The sequence below is a fragment of the Cervus canadensis genome, chromosome 1 (assembly GCF_019320065.1).
Source record: "Cervus canadensis isolate Bull #8, Minnesota chromosome 1, ASM1932006v1, whole genome shotgun sequence".
In the NCBI taxonomy this organism is placed as follows: domain Eukaryota; kingdom Metazoa; phylum Chordata; class Mammalia; order Artiodactyla; family Cervidae; genus Cervus; species Cervus canadensis.
This window is the reverse complement of record NC_057386.1, coordinates 13,424,194-13,449,904: the sequence shown is the minus strand read 5'-3', so window position 1 is coordinate 13,449,904 and position 25,711 is coordinate 13,424,194. Positions and strand designations below refer to the sequence as shown.

The following is a 25,711-nucleotide window of genomic DNA, read 5'->3' as shown; positions in this document are numbered from 1 at the left end:
TTATATATTCCTATATATTCCTTCTTTTTTCCCCCACACTGTGCCGCTTGTGAGATCTTAATTCCCCAACCAGAGATTGAACCCAGGCAGTGAAAGCACAGAGACCTAACCACTGGACCGCCAGGGAATCCCCATAAGCCGCTAAATTCTGGGATGAACTGTTACTTAGCAAAAGAACAAAACAGAAACATCATGTGGATTCCAAACAGATGCAATAACTGGATCTCCAAAGACAAAAGGGAAAGAATGCTGCTTTGTTCTTTCCCAGCACTCTCCAAAAGTTCATACCATTAGGTACATCCCCGAAAACTATACACAAGGAAATGTACACTGCCAAGCCATTACTGCAACTTAAAATACAAAAGTTGGAGTTAAACAGGGGAAGCTGGTTTCTTTTCCCATCTGCCCTTTGACTTTCCCACAAGAGCGAAGTGATGGTGAATAATGAGCACACACCAACAACTATCTTGAAGCTCAAAAGACATGGCTTTCACATTGTGGCCGATCAGAATACACAAAGGCAAACCCTTGTGAACCTGAGTGACGGTTGTCCTACTCCAGTTAGCAACTGGGTAAACAAAGGATAGTTGCAGAGCCAGCAAGCAGTTGAAAGCAAGAGACCAAAGCTCCTGGCAACCCAGACATGTAAGAGACAAAGGACCCAGCAAACAAAACAAGTGTGGTCGTGGCCTGAGCTGCCTTCCTTTGTCTCAGGTCTTGTGCAGGGGGCCTGAGAAAGACCTGAAGATGGAGGCCCCTGGGTCAGCTGGGTGCACCCCACACTCATCTTCCCAACACTAGTACCTGATTCATGGACTAGCCCCAGCTTGTTCTTTCAGCTGACCACTGCGGAACTTGAAACGATACCTATTGTAGAATCTTCGTGTAGAATCATAGATTCCAGGCATCTCAAGAATAAAATAAGGCTCTGCAATAATAATTGTGAAACACTGGTAGACTGCATTTCCAAAGTCGTTAAGACTTGTGGGGCCTCACAGCAAACTTCAGATCTGAGAAAGACCAGAAAAGTACTGCCTGCAGAGTGAAAACGATGGAGACGCTTAAATTTGTGTGTGGTTCCTTTTCCTCATGGAACTACAAAATTGTAAAATGATATCAGGCTGTCACGAAATAAAGTTTTGGGAAAAGATTAGAAGAGTGTACTGTATTTTCAAGATGCAGAATGGGATTTTTCAGTTGGAAGTGGTAATTTGACTTCATGCCCTTGATTTTATGGATAAGGATACTGAGGCCTCAAAGAATGAAATGTTTTTTTTGTCCTCAAACCATAGGCGCTTGGTAACAGGTTTGGGACAAGAATACTAACCTCCCCTAGTTCTAGTCAAATGTTCTTTCCACTACATTTAGTTTTAATATTAAACAGAAAAAGGGTGTTTTTGTTATAGCCAGATGCCAAAGAAGCAATGAACAATTGGGCTTTTTATGGCAACAGTGTGTTGATTTTTTGAGAGTTTGGCGTCATATCCATAGCTGCTGATTTCATCTAGTAAATCCCATACATGGCCTATAATTAGGGATTCACTTTCAAAGAGTTGGAGGGAAGTAAGGGAGAAGGATTTACCAGAGGACTCCATTAATTCAAAACTCAAGATCAGAAATGAACATCCAGCTGAAAGCCTCTGGATGACAATAAGCAAAACAAAAAAATATACAAATAAAAAATTTTAAAATCCAACCCAACCACTAGGTCCTTTTTCGTTTTTTTTCCCACTAGGTCTTATTTGAAGTATTCTGGTCACTGCAAATGTCCCCCTTTACACAGTCTACCCCTCCCCCTCTATTCATTTTCCCTACCTTTTCCCCAAGTACTCATTTCTTTTGAAATCTCAAGAGAAATCTCTCTCAAATCTCATTCTCTCACTTGGGTTTGTGAATATAAACATCTAAACTGTCCCATTCATAGAGCAGTTGACCTTTCTTACAACTTTAAAAATTTTTTTATTTTTAAAATTTCTAGTTTCTTTCTATGGCTGTAGTATTTTGTATTCTGATTGTATTTCATATCGTATCGTATAGTATTTTGTATTTTGATTCTGATTCAAGCTCAGGTATATTATTTATTTTTAAGAAAATAACTGGATTGTTTTATGTTTTAAACTTTCATTTCCAGGTTTTCTTATTTATAAAATAAAATTTATAAACCTCCAACTTCATCTTGATGCCAAAAAGTTGGCCTCTGTGCAACGGCGCTGAATCAAATCTTGCAGATAGTTTTGGGTGAAGTAGAAAAGAACAACTTTATTGCTTTGCCAGGCCGAGGGGAGCAAAGTGGGCTTGTGCCTCAAAAATTGTGTTTCCAACCTGGGGAGGATTTGGTGAGGAGTTTTATAGCAATGCTTTAAGGGTGGAGTTGCTAATAAGGATGGGGTATATGCAGAGCCTGTAATCCTTTAATCTGACTTTAGATGGTCTCCTGATGAGTTTCTTTGGTTCCTTTAATCAGGCCTCAGGGGGTCTCCTCCCTTGTTTCTGCATCCCCTCCCTTCCCTGACAGTTGTTCAATTGCTCAGTCATGTCTGACTCTTTGCTACCCCATGCATGGTCTGCAGCACACCAGGCTTCCTTGTCCGTCACCATCTCCTGGAGCTTGCTCAAATTCATGTCCATTGAGTTGGTGATGTGACCCAACCATCTTGTCCACTGTCGTCTCCTTCTCCTCCTGCCTTCAATCTTGCCCAGGATCAGGGTCTTTTCCAGTGTGTAGGCTCTCCACATCAGGTGGCCAAAAATGTATTGAGCTTCAGCTTCAGCATTAGTCCTTCCAATGAATATTCAGGATTGATTTCCTTTAGGATTGACTGACTAGTCTGATCTCCTTGCAGTCCAAGGGACTCTCAAGAGTCTTCTTCAACACCACAGTTCAAAAGCATCAATTCTTGGGCGCTCAGCCTTCTTTACACATCCATACATGACTACTGGTGAACTATAGCTTTGACTATACGGACCTTTGTCAGCAAAGTAATGTCTCTGCTTTTTAATACGCTACCTAGGTTTGTGATAGCTTTTCTTTCAAGGAGCAAGTATCTTTCAACTTCATGGCGGCAGTCACCATCCACAGTGATTTTGGAGCCCAAGAAAATAAAGTCTGTCACGGTTTCCATTGCTTCCCCATCTACTGGCCATGAAGTGATAGGACTAGATGCTATCATTTTATATTTTTGGAATGATTTGCAATGGTTAGAATCTGCCCTTTGGGACTCAGGTAAGGTCATGGAGGTTGGAGTCTATTCCTTAACACAAGAAAAGGGGACAGATAAAGGCCCCCCAAACCACGGAACTCCTGGAGCCAAGAGAAGCTAGAACAGGCAAGAAAGGGTTTTCCCCTAGAGCCCCACTGTCACTAAGAACTTCCGTTGTCCAGAACTGTGAGAGAAACCTCGGAGGATGAGGAGTATGGTTAAATCCCCATTGCCTCTGATCAAACTCGTCTTGGGTGGGGTCTCTGCATCCAGCATTTCAGAAGCTTCCCGGGTCCCAATTGAACCACTACTCTAAGGGACAAATGTCATCTCTGTGCTCCAGACGAGCAGCCTGAAGTTTAGAGACAATAGTTGATGTACCCACATTCTAGGACTCAAGCTCAGGTCAAACCGACTCTCAGACCTGGGCTCCCTGCACCTAGACTATGAAGATTCTCATCTGAAATTCTGGCACAATCTGTCAGAGGGGAGCTTCAGTCTCCTCATCTGCATGAAGGTGTTAATACTAACTCCGCTGTGGGACTGCTGCAGGGCTTAAGCTGGATAATGTCGGCAAGTCCACAGCCCAATACCCAACAGGTGATGCATGAGACACAGGAGATGTCCCAGAGTGATAAGAGGCATATGATACGGAAACATCCTTGAGAGATACCACAATTCAATTTCCTCAAATCTCATTAAGATCCTCAGAAGAAAGGAAGCAGGAATATCTTAAGTGCTCTATGATCACTTCATTGTTATCCTGTGGTTGAGTGTATAGAAAAATGATTGCCAAAAAATATGGCTGTCCACCATCATGCTGGTGTCTTTGTGCCAGTGAGAGGCAGTTGGGCATTTCCATTTTCTGGAAGCTGTTGCCCATCAGTGTCTGTAACGATGGTGGTGGAAGAAATCCCAAGAAAAGGGTTTTTGCTTATTGAATGCTTCTGACTAGGTTCTGGGCCAAGGACAAATGACAGTCTTCAACATTAGAATCAATTCCTTTCCCTCTTTCTCTTATGTTTCAGGAACAAAGTTGAACAAGCCGAGAGTAAGGCAGATTGCCCCACTGTAGGCTGCTCCCTTAGAGGAAGGGATTTTACTGATGGCACCAGGTTCTGAAACTACATGAGGGCACACACAGGAGATGGTCTATCCAAGCTGGGAGCTTCCCTGGCAGGTGGACACCCTCGGCAGCTATCTTCCCATGTCAGGATGGACCAGCCTTGAATCAGACAATCTGGGCATCCTAAGGGTTATTAATAGCTTTCCTCCTGAAGAGCTGAGAGCTAAACAGAGATAAATGCAATCCTTTCCTTTCAGTAATCTTCCCAACTAGGGTGGAGCTTGTTTCCCTAACAGGGAACCCAGCTGTATGTAAGTTTGCTAAGGTGGCCGTTCAAAGTACCACAAACGGGCTGGCTTGAACAGCAATGTACTCTCTCAGGACTCTGGAGGCCAGAGGTCTGAAATCAAGGTGTTGGTGAGGTAGGTTCCCACTGGGGGCTGTGAAGAGGAATCTGTCCTACCCCTCTCTGCTAGCTCTAGTGGTTTGGTTTGCTGAGACTTTTGGTGTTTCTTGACTTGCAGATGTGTACTCTGGTCACATGTTGTTCACGTTCCCCTCTGACTCCTCCGTAGCATGTTCACCCACTTGGTCAATGCTCTTGCTTTGAGGGCTCCACCCCGCAGCTGGCTAGCTGGGAATATGCCAGTCTTCAAGTTCCTCTGGCCGGGGGCTTCTAAATTCATCCACAGCAAGAGCCCTGGCTCTGAATCCCATCGGTGCTCCCTAGGCCTGGCAGATGGCAAATTGGACGCTTGTCGTTAAAGCCCATCTGTATGGAGGGAGCTGAGCTGGTGCCAGGGCTTCTCCCCGGGGCCAGATGGACCATACTGGCCACCCTTCCTTCGGCGCGGATGCATCTTCTTTAGAAGGCTTCCTCCTTCCTCACCCCGGAGGTCAGTCACACCTTCAGGTTTCATCTATCTCGCACTTGAACAAAGCAGAACAAAGATGACGCTAAGGGCTTTGATTAGTGCAGCCGACGTGAAACTGTGTCCCTGCATTTGTCAGGACCTGTCTCATACCTGGGAGGTGCAAGGAGAAACCCGCAGGAGATCTCAGCCTGGCTGGAGCACAGCTTGCATCTCCGAGGCAATATTATTGGCCGACATTCACTGAGATATAAAGTCTTTGTGATTAATTACTCTTTCAATCTGAACCACAAAGGACGATAGCCAACAGGGGCTTGCCCTGTTAATTGAAATTAGAAGTCTTTGATAAATGTTAAATGAAAAAGGGCTAAGCAGTCACTGGCTAGGAAATGCTACATTATGTAACTATAATGATCAGCCCTCAAGTAAGGATGAACTAACCCATCTGAAAGACATCAGATTTCTTTCCTGCATTTGGGAACTTTTCTTGAAGACTCCAAGGTGGTATTGTTTTCATTCCCCTTTAATGAATGGCCTTTTCGATCAGGTTAAGATTTAGCCCCTAATTTGGACCAACATTCCTTTTGCACAGCTTGCAGGATCGTAGTTCCCCCAGCAGGGATTGAACCCCGGGCTCTTGGTAGTGAAAGCGTGGAGTTCTAACCACTGGACTGCCAGGGGGTTCCCTGCACCAACATTTCTTGAACTTGAATCCTAAAAAGGATGCACAGAAAAATTAAAGAGCTTTCAAAGAAGTTAGTCTCCAAAGATCACATGTTAAAGGATTCTATTCATATGAAGTGTCCAGAACAGGGAAATCCAGAGACAGGAAAAGTAATGACTGCCTAGGGCTGGGTTGGGATTGAGGGTAAGAGAGTAGGGGGTGTGATAGCTAAAGCATACAGGGTTTCTTTATTGGGCTGGTGAACATGTTTACAATTTGATTGTGATGATGGTTACCCACATCTGTGAATATACTAAAATCCACTCAATTCTATACTTTAAATGGGTGAATTGTATGGTACATGAGCTGGATCTCATAAAGGTATTAAAACAAAACAAAACAAAACAAAACCCAACAGAACTAAGGAGCTTTCAGTGCACTTGAGAATTGACCGAAAACTTTACTAAAAGGTCACCTGCTATGCATCAGTTTAAAAAAATACAACCCTAAATGCCAATTGTGGCCAGAAGCAGCGAATTCCTGCTTTGTTAGCAGTTAATACCCAAAGTGCTATTTTTAAAGCATTTGCTCCTGGCACCAGTGCGTACCGCAAACAGCGATCTGTGCCGGTCCTCTGCAGAGCGACTCTTAAAGGAACTTGACTCAGGAGTGTCTGACATGCAGAAAGGCAGAGAAAAAGGTGGCTGTGGTGGCGGGGGGAGTGTTTTGGTGGGTGTTCTGAGCCCTTCTCGGTTCTAATTCAGGGCCAGAAAAACTCAAGACTCTCTACTTGAAGAAGAGGAAGCATGAGAATGGAAAATGTGAGCAAACCACAAAACCATTGAGTAGTCAAAGGCCTCTAGCCTTGAGGGTGATGCCTTTTAGGGGCTATAGAAAAGATGAAGGCAAAAGAGAACCTTGAGAGAGGTGGTCAGGAGAAAGTGGAGGATGGAAGGAGGGAAAAGTCACGAAACTAGTTAATGCTCATCAAATACTTGCTGGGAACCAGAGTCTGGATCCAGCACTTTGGGTACACTCTCTTATTTAATCTTTGTGATAGAAGAAATATATGTGAGGTGACTCAGGGTGCGGTCCCTAGATGGCCTCAGGATAGGGCTGGGTCTCAGAAAGATTAAGTGTTTAGTCTGCTGTCTTCTGAGTTGGGGAGAAGAGAGAGGCTGGCAACTGAAATATACAAACGCTTGACAATGAGATCTGGAAAGCTTCCGGGTTGGTGAACACATCTCTGTGCCGGGGCTGCGGGTGGCATGCCTGGAGAAGGGCATGCAAGCTTGTACCTCCCTCCCTCATACTTGCCCTATGCATTTTATCCATGTGGCTGCTCCTGAACTGTACTCTTTCTGAAAAACGAGTAAATGTAAATCAACTGTTTTCCTGAGTTCTGTGAGCCTTTCCAGCAAATTCTCGAATGTGAGGATGATGCTGTGGGAGGAAGGGAAAAATAACCATAATGTGGTGGCCTTGGGCTTGTAACTGGCATCTGAAGTGCAAGTGGTCTTGTAGGACTGAGTCCTTGAACTTGTGCTATGTGATGCTAAAGCCAGGAAGTGTCAGAACTGAATTGAATTACTGACACCTGGTTGGTACCAGAGAGTTGGAGAATTTGTGGGTCTCAGAGCAAACAGAAATTCCCTCACTACAAAACCTCTAAAGTAGTATGCTGTTATCTTCATTTTGTATAATGTCCAAAAGAATGCCCCCTTCCTGTTTCCAGACTCACTCTCCACAGCTCTATCTCAGCATCCTTGCCACAGGCTCCTCCCACAAGCCTCCTCCTTCAGAAATCTCCAGATGCGAAGCAGGCATCAAACAGTCTCTACGTTCCCCTACGAACATCTAGGGCCACTTTGCAGCCTTGCCCCAGACTCAAGAGATGGCAGAGTTGCGTGTGGATCTGCAGGTCCCCAGCTTGGCAAATAGCCTTTTTTTTCCCCCACCAGATACTCCATGGGGTCGCAAAGAATAGAACACGACTGAGTGACTTTCACTTTCACTCCAGTTTCTGTAACTAATTCTCTTGGAATACTCCCTTCACATGGCTTTGGGGTTAGGCAAGGACACCCCAAACGACTCTGAGAACTCCCCTCCCCCATCTCCAAATATGGACTGGGAATGGGGGAGAGATGGAAGACAGGCGCCATGGCAAGAGGGCCAGCTGAGCCACCTGGGCCAGTCCTGGGGTACCTGACCTCAGTGACGAGCAGCTGCTGGGGAATGTGGAATTACAACTTCTCCTTGTCCCCAGCTTTGGGCCTGGTCCGCAATTCCAGAGCAACAAGAGATGGCTCCCTAATAACCTGTTACACAAAGCTAATCTGCTCCTTCAGGCAGAGACGACTCTTTATGTATAAGATCACCTCTAATCAAAACCAGTAGTTATTCAAGGGCCCACCGGGAGAGGATCCCCTGCCTTACTACATGTGACAGTGAGAGGCCAGGCACCAGCTCTCCTAATAGCCTGGGAGCCAAGCTCTTCCCAGAAAGGAGTGCCATTAGGACCTGGCTCTGTTTGCAGACTTTGAGCTGGGACTGTATGTTGTGGACTGTCCGCGCTCACTCTGATCTTAGCTGTGCTCTTTGGACACACGGTATGAAACATAACTAACCGTATCATCTATTCATACTGAGGATACGGCCCATAGATAGCATAAGTTCCTGAAATCAAAAGCTGATAATAGACTAACAAATATTCTTGATGAGTTGCAACATGGCAACAGTGATCAGCACTGGATCAACTGTCCCTGAATCTAAGTTTGCTCCTCATATGCGGTATTATTTTGGGAAACCTGGACCTCCAACTTGTTGAACAGAAGCTGGGGTAGAGATAGTCAATAAACTCTGCATTTGGAGGCAATAAAAGATTCCCAGTTTTATTTTATTTCCTTTTTTTTTTTTTCTTTTTCCCATATAGTTTATTATAGAGAACTGAGGAGAGTTCTTTTTTTTTTTTCCAGTGGGTTTTGTCATACATTGATATGAATCAGCCATAGAGTTACACGTATTCCCCATAAGATTCCCAGTTTTAAAGCTGGAATAGATTTCAAACTTATTTTAGCTTCAGAACTCATTTTGTTTTTCAAAATATAATATTATTTAGGGGACTGCCCTAGTGGTCCAGGGGTTAAGAATATGCCTTCCAATGAAGGGGATGTGGGTTCGATCCCTGGTTGGGGAACTAATATCCCACATGTTGTGGGGCAACTAAGCTCGTACACTGCATCTACAGAGCCCATGGGCTGTGGAGCCCACACACAACTAGTGAGACGCCCACATGCTGTAACTAGGACCTGAGGCAACCAAAGCTAAATTAACTAACTAAATAAAAAACTGCAAGCTGCTTATAAAAAACACTATTTGGAATCCCAATATATAAAGCAGGTAAAAATGAAGAGTGGATTCCTTGTACTATTTCAGCCTTCATTATTTGAATTCCCTGGTGGCTCAGATGGTAAAGAATCTGCCTGGAATGCAGGAGACCCAGATTCGATCCCTGGGTCGGGAAGATCCCCAGGAGAAGGGAATGGCAACTCACTCCAGTATTCTTGCCTGGAGAATCCCATGGACAGAGGAGCCTGGCGGGTTGCAGTCCAGAAGGTCGCAGAGTCGGACATGACTGAGTGCCTACCACTTTCACTTCCACGTCATTGTTCACTGGGCTCAAGAAGCACCTCTGTGGGGCCCTAGGTTCTGTGGAGCAGACTGAATGGGAGACCAGAAGAGCTTTGGAATGAGACGCCCATGGGTTTGAATTGCTGATTCAGCAACTACTACCTGTGTGAACCTGGGCAAATTATTTAACTACAGGACTGCTGTGGGGATGATAAAAATAAGAGGAATGCTTCCCAAACTGGAAGTTGGGGGGTGTTTTCTTTCGGGGTTATGACTTTTACTTTGTCTTTAATGGGTTCCTGTATTACTCAATTGTGGGATGGCCAGGTTTTCTTTTTTCCCAGACCAGGTTTGCTTCAATCACTATTATTTACCTATAAGATAGGGAGTCAACTTTCATGAGACCATTAAGGCTAAGGAGGGGGACTTCTCTAGTGGTCCAGTGGCTGAGACTCCATGCTTCCAATGCAGGGGGCCCAGGTTTGACCCCTCGTCAGGGAAATTGATCCCACATGCCACAACTAAAGATCCCGAGTGACGCAACCAAGACCCAGCATAGCTAAAATAAATAAATAAATATTTTTTTAAAAAAGTTAAAGAGGGTAACTAAGGGACTGAAAGACCCTTCCTCTTACTCTGTCTTTCCCAGCGATTCCCCACTCACTCGGTCGTTGAGATTCGGGGTTAGCGAATTACGTTTCAGAAGGAAACAAATATCTAGAGTGTTTTTTAAAGACAGACAATAGTGTCTGTACCTTCAGCTTTGCCTGAAGGAGCCAGCTTGGTGGGGCAGGAGAAGCACAATCTTTGGAATTCGAATCAAGGCTTCCTGAAACACTGGCAAGCTACCGAGACTTTCTGAGCCTCAGTTTCCCTATCTGTAAAATGGAAACAATATCTATTCTACATTGTAGTTATCACTAAAAGATATAGTTGAATAAAACAACTTAGCAAGGACTTTTCTTTTTCTCGAAAGTTAGTTCCTGTCCCTCTGAAGTCGGGTTTAGCAATTCGGTGAGAAATCTATTAAAACTTCTAAGGCCCAAGTTAATGAGCTGGTAATTGTATGTCTTTCTTTGGGTCCCTTAACAATAAAAGATGAAGACAAGCAACTTAATAGCACCTATTCTTTCCTGGATATTTTTGGAGCAGAAGCTGAACAGTTGTACTTGGAGTCTGCAAAAAAATTAGAAGTGGAGGAGGCAATCACTGGGTCAGGTCTTATTTCTCAAGGGAGAAAAATACCACTTCCATCTTCCCAGTCATAGCTCCAGATTCTTACAGCTAGTTGGGAAATGGCTTGGGCAAGACCTAGCCAGAGGATCTGATGGACACTGACCATGGTTTTTAATGAAAGAGAATAAATTTGGGTGATCCGAAGACAGACCCCAACTCAGAAGCAACTTAGGAGAAAACTGCACAAATGTATATTATAAAAACACTATTGGCTGGCAAGGAAGGCATTGAGTAAGACTCTACAGATGACAGATGGGATCAGATTCTCAGCAGATGGAATGAAATTCAAAGGTACTGACCCCTCCCTCGGTAGGGGAGTGGGCAGTCTTCCAGGCTTACGTTGCTGTTTCCTTTTGTCTCTACAAAATTAAGTAACAATAAAATGCTTTTAAAATGTGAACATGGTAAATGCATCTCTTCTAGGCAGAAATTCCTTACCTTGAATGGATAATGGATGTGACAACGTACTGGTTCCCTCGGTCCCTGGGTGAGAAGACTGGGCTTCCTGACCCTTCGGGTGGTCCTCTGTGATGAGGAGCTCCCCGACATGCCAGTCAAAACTGATCATTTCCTATGTGCATCATGCCATGAAAAAGGTTGGGATGCTCTGTTCAGAAGGTTTCTTCCCCCCTAAACATGGTGCATTTATCCTTGTTTCCTATCTTACTGCATCTGGTTAGGCAGGTCGAGACAGTTCTAGGTATCTACATTTTTTGGAAGCTTCTAAGGGGATTCTAATCTGATTTGGGAACTCTGCTTTAAGGGTCAAGAAGTTCTGGTGTTTTAATAAGACAAAAAAATAGCAGGGGCTGATGTAGGTGACCCAAGTTCTGAGCAAGGTGTGGACTTAATGTCTGCTTTCTTGAAAGTACACAGGGAGGTTCTCCATGAGATGGGACTGAAGAAGAACTTGCTTGCATCTGTTCACTTTTGGTTGAAAGCCTTGGGCCCTTTGGACCCTGCTTCCTTCTTTTAAAGTCTTAACTCTTATTCTTCTAAAATACACTTGGGGACTTCCCTGGTGGTTCAGTGGTTAAGAATCCACCTGCCAATGCAGGGGGCATGGGTTTGATCTCTGGTCCAGGAAGATTCCACATGCTGCAACTACTGAAGGCTTCACACCCTAGAGTCCATGCTCTGCAACAAGCGAAGCCACCACAATGAGAAGCCCACGCACTGCAACTAGAGAGAGTAGCCCCTGCTCGCTGCAACTAGAGAAAGCTCATGTGCAGCAACAAAGACCCAGTGCAGCCATAATTAATTAATTAAAAAGTCTCAGCTGTACAAATGGCTCTATTTTCTGAAGGATCTTGCTGTACCTGCAGCAAACTCTGTCATCTTGTGAACTGGAGTGACTGACATCAGCTCTCTGCTTCTTTTCTCCATTCATGCCAACAGGTAAAAAGCAACATGCAAACTGATGTCCACAGCCCAACTCATGGCAGCCACTTTCCAAAGACACTTGTTTCTGCTGAGCAACCACACCAGCAACACATCTGCAGATCTCAGTGCCGGCGTCAAAGCAGGGAGAAGGGAACATTTATTAAATGCTAACTATGTGCCAGGGCTGGGCTTTCACATCATCTCACTGCATCTCATCTCATGTCTCCATTCATCCACTCATTTGAATGGAAGAAGAGATTCAAAATGGTCAATCAGTGGTGCTGATGAAGCCAGCACCACTGTGATGGCTGTGATCACCTGGGAGGCCTCCTTAAGTGCATACCCACTGATACAACAATTTCACTTTTAGAAAGTATTCTACAGAAATACTAAAACTATACCAAAAAAATATAGCATGAGAATGTTGCTGCAGTACTGTAACAGTGAAAGAGTGGAAACACTCTAAATGTCCATCAAACGGGCACATTATACAGTTGTTACAAAGCCTGCCAGAGAGATGTGTGCTGCCCCAGAAAGACAGTAAGCTTATATCATTGAGAAAATGAATGTTGCAAAGTTGCATCCTATGAGCTCAATTTTATAAAATAGTGTTATGTATGTGTTATGTTTAAGTATGAACACCACAAATACCGACTTCAACAACATTTAACTCTGTGATTAGGTATCACAGGACACTTGTTTTTTTGATGTTACACATTTATGTCATGTTGGGCTTTTTTTTTTGGCTGCACGCTGCAACTTGTGGGATTTTAGTTCCCCGACTAGGGATCAAACCTACGCCCCCTGCATTGGAAGCATGGAGTCTTAACTGGACTGTCAAGGAAATCCTGGATTTTTTTTTTTTTTTTAAACAAGGATCACGCATTATTTTGTGAACAGATAAAACAATAAAAGTAGACATTGTTTAAAGGCCCAGTTCAGATTTCATTACTCCTATAAAGTTCCCCCTGACCACTTCTGTTTATGGGGTTGCCCCCTTCTTGATTCACGTGGTGATGGTAGAGCAGAGGAATTTTTGGGGAGTGAATCCCACATGGTGAGAAGGCCTTTCTCCTGCTGCCTCAGGCTAGGCTATCATTTAGCCTATGCCGTCAGCCTTTATCTTCCCAACCAGATCACGGGCTTCTCAAAGGTGAGGGTGTCCACTTTTCATTGATTGTGTCAACACCCAAGGTCTCACACTGCGTCTTCACAGAGGATATGTTCTCGAAGATCACGGGAATGGCAGACTTCTCTGCAGCCTTGCTGGGACCAAGTCTTCCTGGCTAAGGTGATGGGATCGCCAATCCCACACACAAAGCGAGTCACTCAAATATCATCGAAGCCTCCCACTGGGTGGGATACCCATTGCTTTTCCAGTGCCATCCACCTGGATTAATGAACAGGACGTCATCCAACTTGCAAAGGGGACTGGCGGGCGGGGAGAAGGAAAGGCAGCTGCCTAGGAGATGACTCACGCCGTCCTGCAGGATCAGGAGGGTCTTTGTAAAGACAGTCTGGTCACCATATTGTTCTCCTCCTGGGACCCCTGGAGGCACTTGTGTTGTTACCCAGGCTTTGGAGGAAGCAGGTTAAAAGAAGCTCCACTGAAGAATGTTCTTCTTCCCAGGGCTTTCCTTCTCATCTACTGCTCCGGCCACTTTCAGAGGCCTCCACAAGCTTCCGTCTCTAATGGAACTGGCCTCATGGAGACCCTGTGACGCAGCAGCTCTGGGGGACCCTTACCCTGACCGTCGTCTTGCAGACTTCCTGCCTCAGCTTTGGTGGCTGTCACCAGGGAGCACTTTGGCAGCAGGGGCTTCGCCCCACACCAGCAAACCAGTTCTTATTCTCCTAGAGGCACCCAGCACTGGTAAATTGGAGCCCATCACCAAACAGCTGCATTATATTCTCAGAAAGAAACAGATGGATGGAGGGAAAAGGGAAAAAAATGACAATAACAACACAACAACATGAACTGCACCATGCACCCCAGTGGGAGGCAGCTGTGTTAAATCTGGCCATTTGAAGATAATTGAAAATTCTGACCACCCTCACCCGCCAAGATATAGACTGACATGAAAGTATTTTTAATTTGAGGGAGTAGGTATTCGAAAGAAGCACTTTGTACTGAAGGGTACAGCTATGTATGACAATATTTGCTCATTTCATCTCTTCATTCCCTTTCTGGGGGCCCGTTGTACTCAGCAAAAGGCATTTAATCTCTCACCCTTGACAGTTATTGGAAAAGTTAGACACATCTCTGTTCCCTTCTCTCTCCCTTAAGAGACAATCCAGCAGATATTTACATCGGTGAGACCAATGAACTGGCTTCCAAGGATTTCTTAGTTCAGAAAAACTCTAACCCTGGGGCCTGGAGGCTGAGTTCTAAAGAGTCCCCCAGTTAACCAACTCAAAGGGAAAGCTCTAAATCAAATCCTGCCTAAGACCTCCTGTACCCTCCTACCTCCAATTATATCAGGGCTACTTGCTTCTCAGACAGTCTCACATTCTCCTTCACTGATACCCAAGTTTAAGACACTGTGAATTTCTTTAATTTCTCCATTAGAATTATTGCGCTCTTTATAACTGGTAAAATGGAGACTTCTTTTACATCTTCCAAAAGGAAGGAGAGATTTCCTTTTTCTATTTAAAAAAAGAAGATCAAGTTCAAATGGTGGTGGAGACTGGTGAGATTATGGCCTTTGTAGCCCCAGAGCCTAGCACAGAGCCTGGCACACGTAAGCACTTAATAAATGCAAATGAGGGACTTCCCTGATGGTCCAGTGGTTAGGACTCTGTGTTCCCAATGCAGGGGGCTTGGATTTGACCTCTGGTGGGGGAAAACTAAGATTCCTGCATGCCATGGGACAAGGCCAAAAAAATAAAAAATAAAACCAAATCAAACTAAAAATGACTGCAGTGAATCGAGGAGAAAGAGGGTTGGACTTGAGCCAACACAAAAGCCTCTGAGTCAGAGCTCCCTAAGCCTGACTTTTGGAGATTGTCTAGGCTCGACCAATCCTGGAGGCTGGGTGTCAAGATTTGCTCCCTCATCCCAAATGGCCAGCTCAGCTTGGCAGGTGTGGGCTCACTGCCCGTGTCCTCTGAGCGCGTGCTATGACTTATCGTCTCCAGTTCCTCCTTCCTGGGCTGGGATCTTCACCTTGAAATCTTGGCAGAGCATCAAAGGGATGGACATCTTGGCAGAGGAAAGAACCCACGTGTCAACCACATAACAAGTACAACCTGCTCAGATGTTGGCTTCACTTCGTCTTTGCTGCTTGGGTGGTGTGTAAATGACCTGATCCAGAGAGTTATGATTCTGATGGGCTCAGGGCCTTGGCGGGGCTGCGTGGAGACTCATGGAGGTGCCCTCTGTGCCTGAGAAGCCACACTGATTTTTTAACAATGCAGTGCTGCCCTGCAAAGTCCTGCTACATGTAGGAGAGCAAAAAACTTGAGATTGAGAGGCTCTTGGGAGCTGCGGCTCAGGCCCCTGATGTGACTGGAAACAGTGGCAAAATGATAATAAAGACGGTGCTGGGCTGGGCTCTCAGCAGATTCTGAGCCTTGAGTCCTGCTAAAACTCTGGTTAGTGGGGGCTCTTATGCCACCAGACAGAGGGCACCCCGCGGAAAATTTCTAGCTCCTGTCACCTTAATGAGAGAGGCATCCTTGCCTCTCATGTGGTTTGGAGGTTTCCAGGGACAAATGGAAAAAGAAAAGAAAATAATTCAACCCCCTGCTTAGTCCTGGGTGGCAGTGTGTGTGTGTGTGTGTGTGTGTGTGTGTGTGTGTGTGAGAGACAGAAAGAGACACACACAGGAGCTGAGTGGTGACCCAGATAACCCTGGTCTGAATGGATAAACCTCAAAAATCTCAGAACAGATTGAGTCCACCAGCATTTCAGCCTTCTCTGCAGAAAATGTGTTTCCTATTTATGATGCTGACACAGTCAACTTAGAAAGATGGATTGGAAGAAAAAGCTCATAAAGCTGTAGACCTCAGATTAATATATATATATATATATGGAACTGATGCACAACTGTTAGCTTAATGGCTACAAATGCATTTGCTTTGATAGCACTCGTTCTGAGACTGTCACTGCTAGAAGAAAAAAAATAAAGCCCATGGCTTTCACTCATTCATTCAACAACTGTTCTGTGAGCAGCTGCTATGTGCCAGTGCTATCCTATCTCCTGGGGTATGGAGATAAAGAAGACAGCCCTTGTTTTTGTGGAGCTAGTATAATCTAGAAACCACAGACCAAAACTCTTGCTCCAGGGGGTAGGGAGTGGGGTGCCCAGGAAGCCCACAGAGTAGAAGTGCGTTTGACGGAACTCTAAACGCTAATGACTAGAAGCTTTCCAATTCAGAGGCACAGAGATGGTGAGGGTCAGAAAGGGGAGAAGGCAGAGAACCATACTAAGGGATTGAGCTTTTAAGCAGAAATGACAAGGTCTGATTTCATTTTAGAAAGAAACTCTTGTGGCAGGGAGAAGGATGTTAATTATTTACAGTGTACAGAGGAGAAATTTGTTTGGAAATGACTTCTAAACTGGTTGTTTCCCTCATTCTCAGTTCAGTTCAGTTGCTCAGTCGTGTCTGATTCTTTGCGACCCCATGGACTGCAGCACGTCAGGCTTCCCTGTCCATCACCAACTCCCCGAACTTGCTCAAACTCATGTCTATTGAGTCGGTGATGCCATCCAACCACCTCATCCCTGTCGTCCCCTTCTCCTCCTGCCTTCAATCTTTCCCAGCATCAGGGTCTATTTCCAATCAGTCAGTTCTTCACATCAGGTGGCCAAAGTATTGGAGTTTCAGCTTTAGCATCAGTACTTCCAATGAATATTCAGCACTGATTTCCTTTAGGATTGACTGGTATGATCTCCTTGCAGTCCAAGGGACTTTCAAGAGTCTTCTCCAGCATCACAGTTCAAAAGCATCAATTCTTCAGTGCTCAGCTTTCCTTATAGTCCCACTCTCACATCCATACATGACTACTGGAAAAACCATAGCTTTGACTAGATGGACCTTTGTCAGCAAAGTAATGTCTTTGCTTTTTAGTATGCTGTCTAGGTTGGTCACAGCTTTTCATCCAAGGAGAAAGCATCTTTTAATTTCATGGCTGCAGTCACCATCTGCAGTTATTTTGGAGCCCAAGAAAATAAAGTCTGTCACTGTTTCCACTGTTTCCCCATCTGTTTGCCAGAAGTGATGGGACCAGATGCCATGATCTTAGTTTTCTGAATGCTGAGTTTTAAGCCAACTTTCACTTTCACCAAGAAGCTCTTTAGTTCTTCTTCGTTTTCTGCCATAAGGGTGGTGTCATCTGCATATCTGAGGTTATTGATATTTCTCCCCACAATCTTGATTCCAGCTTGTGCTTCATCCAGCCTGGCATTTCACATGATGCATTCTGCATAGAAGTGAAGTAAGTACGGTGACAATATACAGCCTTGATGTACTCCTTTTCCTATTTGGAACCAGTCTATTGTTGCATGTCCAGTTCTAACTGTTGCTTCCTGACGTGCATACAGATTTCTCAGGAGGCAGGTAAGGTGGTCTGGTATTCCCATCTCTTGAAGAATTTTCCACAGTTTGCTGTGATCCACACAGTCCAAGGCTTGGCACAGTCAATAAAGAAGAAATAGATGTTTTTCTGGAACTCTCTTGTTTTTTCGATGATCCAATGGATGTTGGCAATTTAATCTCTGGTTCCTTTGCCTTTTCTAAATCCAGCTTGAACATCTGGAAGTTCTTGGTTCATGTACTGTTAAAAGCCTCGCTTGGAGAATTTGGAGTATTACTTTGCTAGCATGTGAGATGAGTGCAATTGTGCGGTAGTTTGAGCATTCTTTGGCATTGCCTTTTATTGGGATTGGAATGAAAACTGACCTTTTCCAGTCCTGTGGCCACTGCTGAGTTTTCCAAATTTGCTGGCATATTGAGTGCATCACTTTCACAGCATCATCTTTTAGGATCTGAAATAGCTCAAATGGAATTCCACTAGTTTTGTTCATCGTGATGCTTCCTAAGGCCAACTTGACTTCGCATTCCAGGATGTCTGGCTCTACGTGAGTGATCATACCACTGTGGTTATCTGGGTCATGAAGATCTTTTTTGTATAGTTCTTCTGTGTTTTCTTGCCACTTCTTAATATCTCCTGCTTCTGTTACGTCCATGGCATTTCTGTCTTTTATTGTGTCCATCTTTGCATGAAGTGTTCCCTTGGTATCTCCAGCCCTTATTCTCAGTCCCTGGCTAATGACACACAACCCAAACAGCCTTGGAAACTCACTCTCTCCCTTCTGGTGGGTTCATACTGCAATCTGGATTCTGAAAGTTGACTGATGGTGGGTTTGGGTCACAAGGGAATCCCACGGAACACACTTTTCCTATGGTTTTATTGCGATTCCCAATTATGCTCTTTCCTTTGTGGTCTAACTGCCAGAGACAGTGAGAAAAAATTCTACATGTAATGTAGGCTGGTGATCGTCTGGGAAGCAGTGCTTGACAGAATGTGCAGGGCTAAGCCTTCTGGGGCCCCTTTCTCCCACATCCATTAAGTAACCCTAAGATTCCAGGACAGGCAGGGATGGCTCTGGGTGTGAGAGCAAAATCCAGACTGCCAATGAATGAAATCCAATTCATCTCCAATGACATTTACTTTCAGGGCAGGATTTTCCAGCCTTGGCATGCTGACATGTGAGGATTGGGATGCTCTGGTGGCTCAGAGGTAAAGAATCTGATTGCCTGCAGTGCAGGAGACTCGGCTTCGATCCTTGGGTTGGGAGGATCCTCTGGAGAAGGAAACGGCAACGAGTATTCTTGCCTGGAAAATTCCAGGGACAGAGGAGCCTGGTGGGCTACAGACCATGGGGTCAGAAAAGAGTCGGACACAACTTAGTGACTAAACAACAACCCTTGTTGTGGGGGCTGTCCTGTGTATTCCAGAATGTGGTTATGGTTGGCAGCACTCCCAAGCTGTGACAACCAGAAACGTCTCCAGACATCGCGAGCATCCTCGTGGGGTAAGGACGCTCTCAGTTGAGAGGCACTGCTCTTGGAGACAGTTTTCCATTATCTCATTGGATTTCTCAGCAGCACTAAGCATAACCATTCACTCTCTTCTCTCGAAACTTGCATCCCTTGGTACTCTCTTCTTGTTTCCCTTCTAATTCTCTGTCTATTTCTTTGCAGATTCCTGGGGCCTTGCCATCCTCTCCCTGATCTCCAACTACTGTCCTAAATGTGATACTAGGACCTGAACTCCCTTCCCATTATACTTTATGCTTGTTCACCCTCATTCATCCTCAGGACTTTAAATTCTTCTCTTTCCAAAATACTCCCCAATTTGTCTCCAGCCCAGATCTCTTATCTAAGCTCCAGACTCATTTCTGTTTGTTCTAGATGTCTCACTGGCATCACAAAATCCATCTGTCTTTCTCCAAAATCCATTCCTTTTCTTCTCTCACCCCCATCTATCTGTTGTCCACGCAGTAAACCTTAGGGTCATCCTGACTCTTCCTTTTCTCTTATCTTCACACCCAGTTTATGACCAATCCCTGTCAACTCTATCTTCAGTAGATACCTCAGAACCCTCTGTTCCCAGCCCTCCAGCTCAAGTTACCATATAACCTAAATAACACAGTAGATAATTCCGATGACCTCAGTGGTTTCCTGACTTCCACTCTGCTCCTGGACAGTCCATTCTCCACCCAGAGCAAACTTTTAAAAGCATAAATCAGAGCACATGATGCCCCAGCTTTAATTTCTTCAGAGGCATTCCACTGCAGGTGAATAAAATCTAAGCATCTTGACGTGGCCTCATCATCTTTCCCAACCTCCCTGCCTGCCATTCTTCCTTCTGTTGCTGCCGCCACACTGGTCTCTTTTGCTTCCGCACAGGTGTCACCTCCACCTGGAGCACCGACCCCAGCTCTTTTCCTCCTGCGGGTCATGTCTTCCCGAGCATCTTTCCTGATCCCATCCTCTTATGGTCAGTTTCCTTATCATGGTCTCGCCCTGCAAACTTCCTTAACTCCACATGTTTATTATGGGATTAGCTCTTTATTGCCTGGCTCCCGTGCTAGACTGGAAGTGTTGTAAGGGAAGAGACCCTCTGTGTCTCTTCTGTTCATTGCCATGTCCCCATCTAAATATTGTCTGTGACACGCAGTGAGTACTCAGTACATAATTTACTGGATGAGTGACTATTCCCCTATCATTTCCTTGGTCAAACTGTATCTTGAAAAGAATACTTTATGGCCCGGGAAAATGAATGACAGTGAAGCATGAAAAAAGTGTTCCTCGAGTATCTGTGTCAGTGAGGAAAAGCTTGCCGGTGGTGGTTCTTGGGAGCACAAAGCTCAGGGAGATGAGTCAGGCACTGGCTGACAGAAATGAGTCTTGTTGATTTTGTTATTAGTATTCTGTATCTGTGCTAAGACTTTCCACTGAATCAGGGGATCCCTGATGCCAGGCAGGACCACACTGAAGCCATCTAAGAGGAAGAGCTGAAATCAGTTCAGAGTGTTCTGGCAACACTGCCTTTCTAGAAGGCTTGAGCTACCAAAGGGACCAGGATGTTCAGGTAAGACAACAGTCCCCCAGGCTCAAGGAGCCACAGAGGCGGCAAGGCAACAGCTTCACCCAGTGCGCTGCATGACGCTTTCCCCATCACTGAAGCCCCGTAAGTATTGGTGGCCTTGAGATGAAACCACAGAAAAGTAAGACAAGGGGAGGCCAGATTTCTCTTCTTGAGCAGGTCCACAGTTATGCAGAGGGCATTTTGCTTTGTTTTTCTGAAAATTCATGAGTGTGGCTGGCTGCAGAGTATAATGTAAATGGATAACATTCAAAGGCTCAGCCTTTGAGTCCCACCAAGAGTCATTCCCATCAGCCTCTCCCAAGATTTGAAGGGACAGCAGCTGCAGAGCACATGCCTGCAATTAAGCAGCTAAGCACTCGCTGAGACTGGGTTAGACTCTGACAGCCAAATGGATCCCAAAAGGTGGAGGCAAAAAACATCTGAACCACACTTAGGGCCCAGCGTGCGTCACGGTGGAATTCATTCTTACCGGGTTTATTTATTACATCTTAAATCAGCCTTAATGAAGCCGAGGAAAGAGTTTCAAGGTCCATGTGTTACCACTCAAGGACGAGAAGAGGGCCACGAGTCCAAACATACTGTGATTGGCTGCATGTTGCTAAACAACAAAAATAGCCCAGCATCTGTTGTTGCAGGGCTGGGACGTTATTTACAAGGGGGTCACCCAAGTTCCATCAGCAGCCATTAATAAAATACTAACAGGCCCTAAGTGGTGACTTACACTAACAGGATAAAAGTTTGCACTGAGGCAAACAGTGGATTCTGGTAGGTTGAAATCATACGGAAAGGTATTTTCTTAAATTTATTCTCAGTCAAGATAAAAAAAAGGAGAGGGCTTCATGAAGCCCCTTTCAGTTTTGAGACAAAGTTTCTGTGCAGAGACAAGCTGCCCAAGTTTCAATATTCACTCACGGAGGACTCATTGAGCCTTTTCTTTGTGTTAGACCCCAAAGATAGAAATAAAACACAGCCCCTGCAGAGGAGGAGACAGGCTGGCCCCAGGCCTGGCCAAACAGGAAGCCAGAGGTGGCCACTGTGTTTTATAGGCCAGTTATCAGTTGTGTGGTTCAGCCTTGCGAGTTACTTTGCTGCCCAGAATGATGGTAGAGCTGGGGAGACAGAAGACTACACTGAAAGTGAGTGGCAGCTGGGGTTAATGATGGGCCCCAAGAAGTAGGAACTCCACTCTGAGTCTCAAAGTAAAGAATTCAGTAAGATGTAACAGTAAATTGAATCAACACAAAGACAGATGGATGTGTCCTGGGTCAGGGTGGACTTAATAAAGGTTTGCTGAAAGAATAACTCTCTTCCACATGACACCCCGTCTATTGCTCACCTCAGATTCTTTGTAGTAACGTTCTGGAATTTCATCACAGGCAATATCGATAAAGCAAACTTCTCTCTCCAGGTCTTTGGCTTCATTGTCAAAAATCTGAAAGAGCAGAGCAACAAATCAAAGGTTAGTGACGGTAGGTGAGATCCTCAAGGTGCCCGCAAGTTGGCCCAATGGTGCGTGAGGCAGAATAACTCCCCACAGAGCATCTTCACATGGCTCAGTGCCCCTGGTGAGAGCTTTCCGCTGCCTCAGAATGTGCAAGAATCATGAGAAGCTTTTATTCATCGCTTACATTTTGTCACATCAGAGGCAGGTGTGGCATCAATCACCGCTTGGTGAGGGGAAGAAGATAAAACAAGCTGTTTTTAGAAGTTCAAGAGTGAAGAAATAAATCTCTTCCAAAAAGGAAGTCTGCTGATTTTTGGCAGTTAATCTAAACAGGGAGAGGGAAGAGGCTAAAAAGGTTCTGGGTAGATAGGAGACAAAAAGCAGTAATACAGCCTGAGATTTAGAGAAGAAAAATAAGGTTTGTTTTTTTTTTTAAAGTGTTCACATATATTTAATTTTGGAAATAACATACACTCATTGCAGAAAATACAGATAAACAAAAAGAAGAAAATATAGACTGTCCACAATCCCATTACCCAGTGTATTATTCCTGATCATTTAAAAGCACGATTTCTTTGGTACACATAGGGGTATGAAGGTGGAGCTTAAAAAAGTACTGAGATGGCTTTTTGTCAATCTAGGGTTGGTTCTACAGGCCCAGAATGCCCAACACTTGCAAAGAAATATGTAAGAGAACCACGTATATAGATATACACTCTGGTGGGAAGATTAAGTTCTTCTACTTTTCCCCACTGCCATTTTTTTTCTGACCTTACAGGGATATCTTCTCATCACTTCTGAAGGATAGTGAAAAGATTAAGTTCGCAAATCACTTCATCCTTGGAGAAAGTCTTAATTGTATCCCTATCTCACTGTTTAGCTAATTCCTACAAGGGAATCATCTGCTAACATTAATTAAATCTGACTCGCCAGAAGAGAACGAAATATTTTGGAAGAAGAGGGTGGTTGATGCCTAAGAACATTGTCTTGACATAAATTTGGAGCCTATTAATAACATGTTCTCCCCCAGGATAGCATCTGGAGGGCTCTTTAAAGTTGAAACTGCTAGTCCTTTCCAAACGCTTTCTGAATAATATTTGTGCTGGTAATTATCTGGCCAGGCTGCTGTTTGCTCTGTCACCAATTTCCTTCTATAATGGTTAGATACTGGACTCTTCAGATCTGTTCAAAGAGATTGACTCTCCGGTCTGAACTGAGGAGGCCACTGTATTTTCCTTAAAGGCAGAGGAAGACTGGTTCCTGGATCAGCTCTGATTCCGACCATGGCCAGGTGAATTCAAGTGCTAGGAGACACTCCCAGAGTGTTTGGGAGGGAGAGGTGGATTGCTTTGAAATGAAATGGAGAAATGGTGGGAAAATAAGTTCGAGTGGAGACATGAAACACAAAATGAAACACCGGGTCTCAGGGTGTTTGTGTGTTTCACTCTCGCTTTTCGCTTGAGTCTCTTTTAAGTGTGTGCGAGAGAAGACATGTGCCTCATTAAGAAAATAAAACAGAACGCAACACCCCAGAGGCAAATGAGCTGCTAGAGAGTAAATTACAAGAGAAGTTAGAGAGCTTTGACATTTATTGGTGGTAAAATTTATGGGACTGAAAGAAAGGGAAATGAACAGGGGTTAAGGGAGTTATTGACAGATTAGGTGGCTTTTCCTAATTTAATTCACATAGTTTTGGATCACCCATTATTACATTATTGCCCTTCTGCTCCAAATTCACCCTTCAGTCTCTGCTCTAACAGACCAGACCCTGTACGCACTTCTTGACAGTAAGTATGACACTAAGCCGTGTATTAGAGGAACCCTGCAGGAAGAAGGGGCTTCTCTTCCTGGTGTGAATCTTATTCCTGCTGCACAATCTGTTGAGGGGAGAGGGGAATGAAGTGCTGCTCTGTCCCAGCTGCATGTCCAGACTGCACAGCTGCTTGGTGACTTTGGAGTCCTGGCCTTCACTGTGGCCCTTCTGATGTAGGCACCCCTCTGCTCCAGCCGCACATCGCCAATGGTGCCCAGACTCTATATTCTTGCCCACCAGTCTCATTTCACTTGTACCCAGAGGGAACTTTTCTGCCACCCAGCAACTGTGGACCACCTCTGGTCCAGGAAACCCAGCAAACTTCTCTGCCATCCAGGGCTATGATCACAGTCTCTGCGAGGAGGTCAAGCTCCAGCCATGGAGGTGGACCCCTTCTGAGTTTGTTCTTCCTAGTGTCCACCTCCCCAGCCTTAGGTACCCTTTAGACTTCTCTTTACATTTTTATAATTACTCATATCAAAGTGTCAGTTCAATTCAGTTGCTCAGTCGTGTCCAACTCTTTGCGACCCCATGGGCTGCAGCATACCAGACCTCCCTGTCCATCACCAACTCCTGGAGTATACTCAAACTCATGTCCATCACATCAATGATGCCATCCAACCATCTCATCCTATGTCATCCCCTTCTCCTCCCGACTTCAATCTTTCCCAGCATGAGGGTCTTTTCCAATCAGCCAGTTCTTCACATCAGGTGGCCAAAGTATTGGAGTTTCAGATTTAGCATCAGTTCTTCCAATGAATATTCAGCACTGATTTCCTTTAGGATTGACTGGTTTGATTGCCCTGCAGTCCAAGGGACTCTCAAGAATCTTCTCCAACATCACAGTTCAAAAGCATCAATTCTTTGGTGCTCAGCTTTCTTTATAGTCCAACTCTCACATCCATACATGACTACTGGAAAAATCATAGCTTTGACTAGACAGACCTTTGTTGGCAAAGTAATGTCTCGCTTTTAAATATGCTGTCCTGGTTGCATAGCTTTCTTCCAAGGACAAGCGTCTTTTAATCCAATTGCTGCAGTCACCATCTGCAGTGATTCTGGAGCCCCCAAAATAAATATTCACTGTTTCCATGTTCCCATCTATTTAGCCAGAAGTGAATTGGACAGAATGCCCATGATCTTAGTTTTCTGAAATGTTGAGTTTTTAAGCCAATTTTTTCAAACCTCCTCTCACTTTCATCAGAGGCCTTTATTCTCTTTGCTTCCTGCCAATCTGCATGTCTTGAGGTATATTGATCATTCTCCGGCAATCTTCGATTCCAGCTTCGTGCTTGCATCCAGCCCAGTGGTTTCTCAGAATGTACTCTCATATAAGTTAACATAAGCAGGGTGACAATAACACTTGACGTACTCCTTTTCCCAGTGTTGGAACCAAGTCTGTCCATGTTCGTTCTATACTGTTGCTTCCCTGACCGGCTATACATTTTCAGGAGCAGTAAGTGGTCTGGTATTCCCATCTCTTGAAGAATTTTCTATCTGTTGTGATCCACACACGTCAAAGGCTTTGCGGAATCAATAAAGAGAATAATATTTCTGGAACTCTCTTGCTTTTTTTATGATCCAGCGGATATTGGCAATTTGATCTCTGGTTCCTCTGCCTTTCTAAAACCAGCTTGAACATCTGGAAGTTCTCGGTTCACGTATTGCTGAAGCCTGGCTTGGAGAATTTTGAGCATTACTTTACTAGCGTGTGAGATGAGTGCAAATGTGTGGTAGTTTGAGCATTCTTTGGCATTGCCTTTCTTTGGGACTGGAATGAAAA

General features: G+C 44.7%; 1 protein-coding gene across 5 annotated transcripts in view; it reads right to left on the bottom strand.

Moving 5' to 3' along the window:
* PITPNC1 (phosphatidylinositol transfer protein cytoplasmic 1) overlaps positions 1-25,711 on the bottom strand; it is a 262,354-nt gene that overhangs the window by 31,104 nt on the left and 205,539 nt on the right. For all 5 annotated transcript variants that reach the window (XM_043464325.1, XM_043464303.1, XM_043464332.1 and 2 more), the window contains exon 6: positions 22,008-22,103. In XM_043464325.1, coding sequence (XP_043320260.1) covers positions 22,008-22,103 — 96 coding nt within the window. The remainder of the gene's footprint in view (positions 1-22,007; positions 22,104-25,711) is intronic.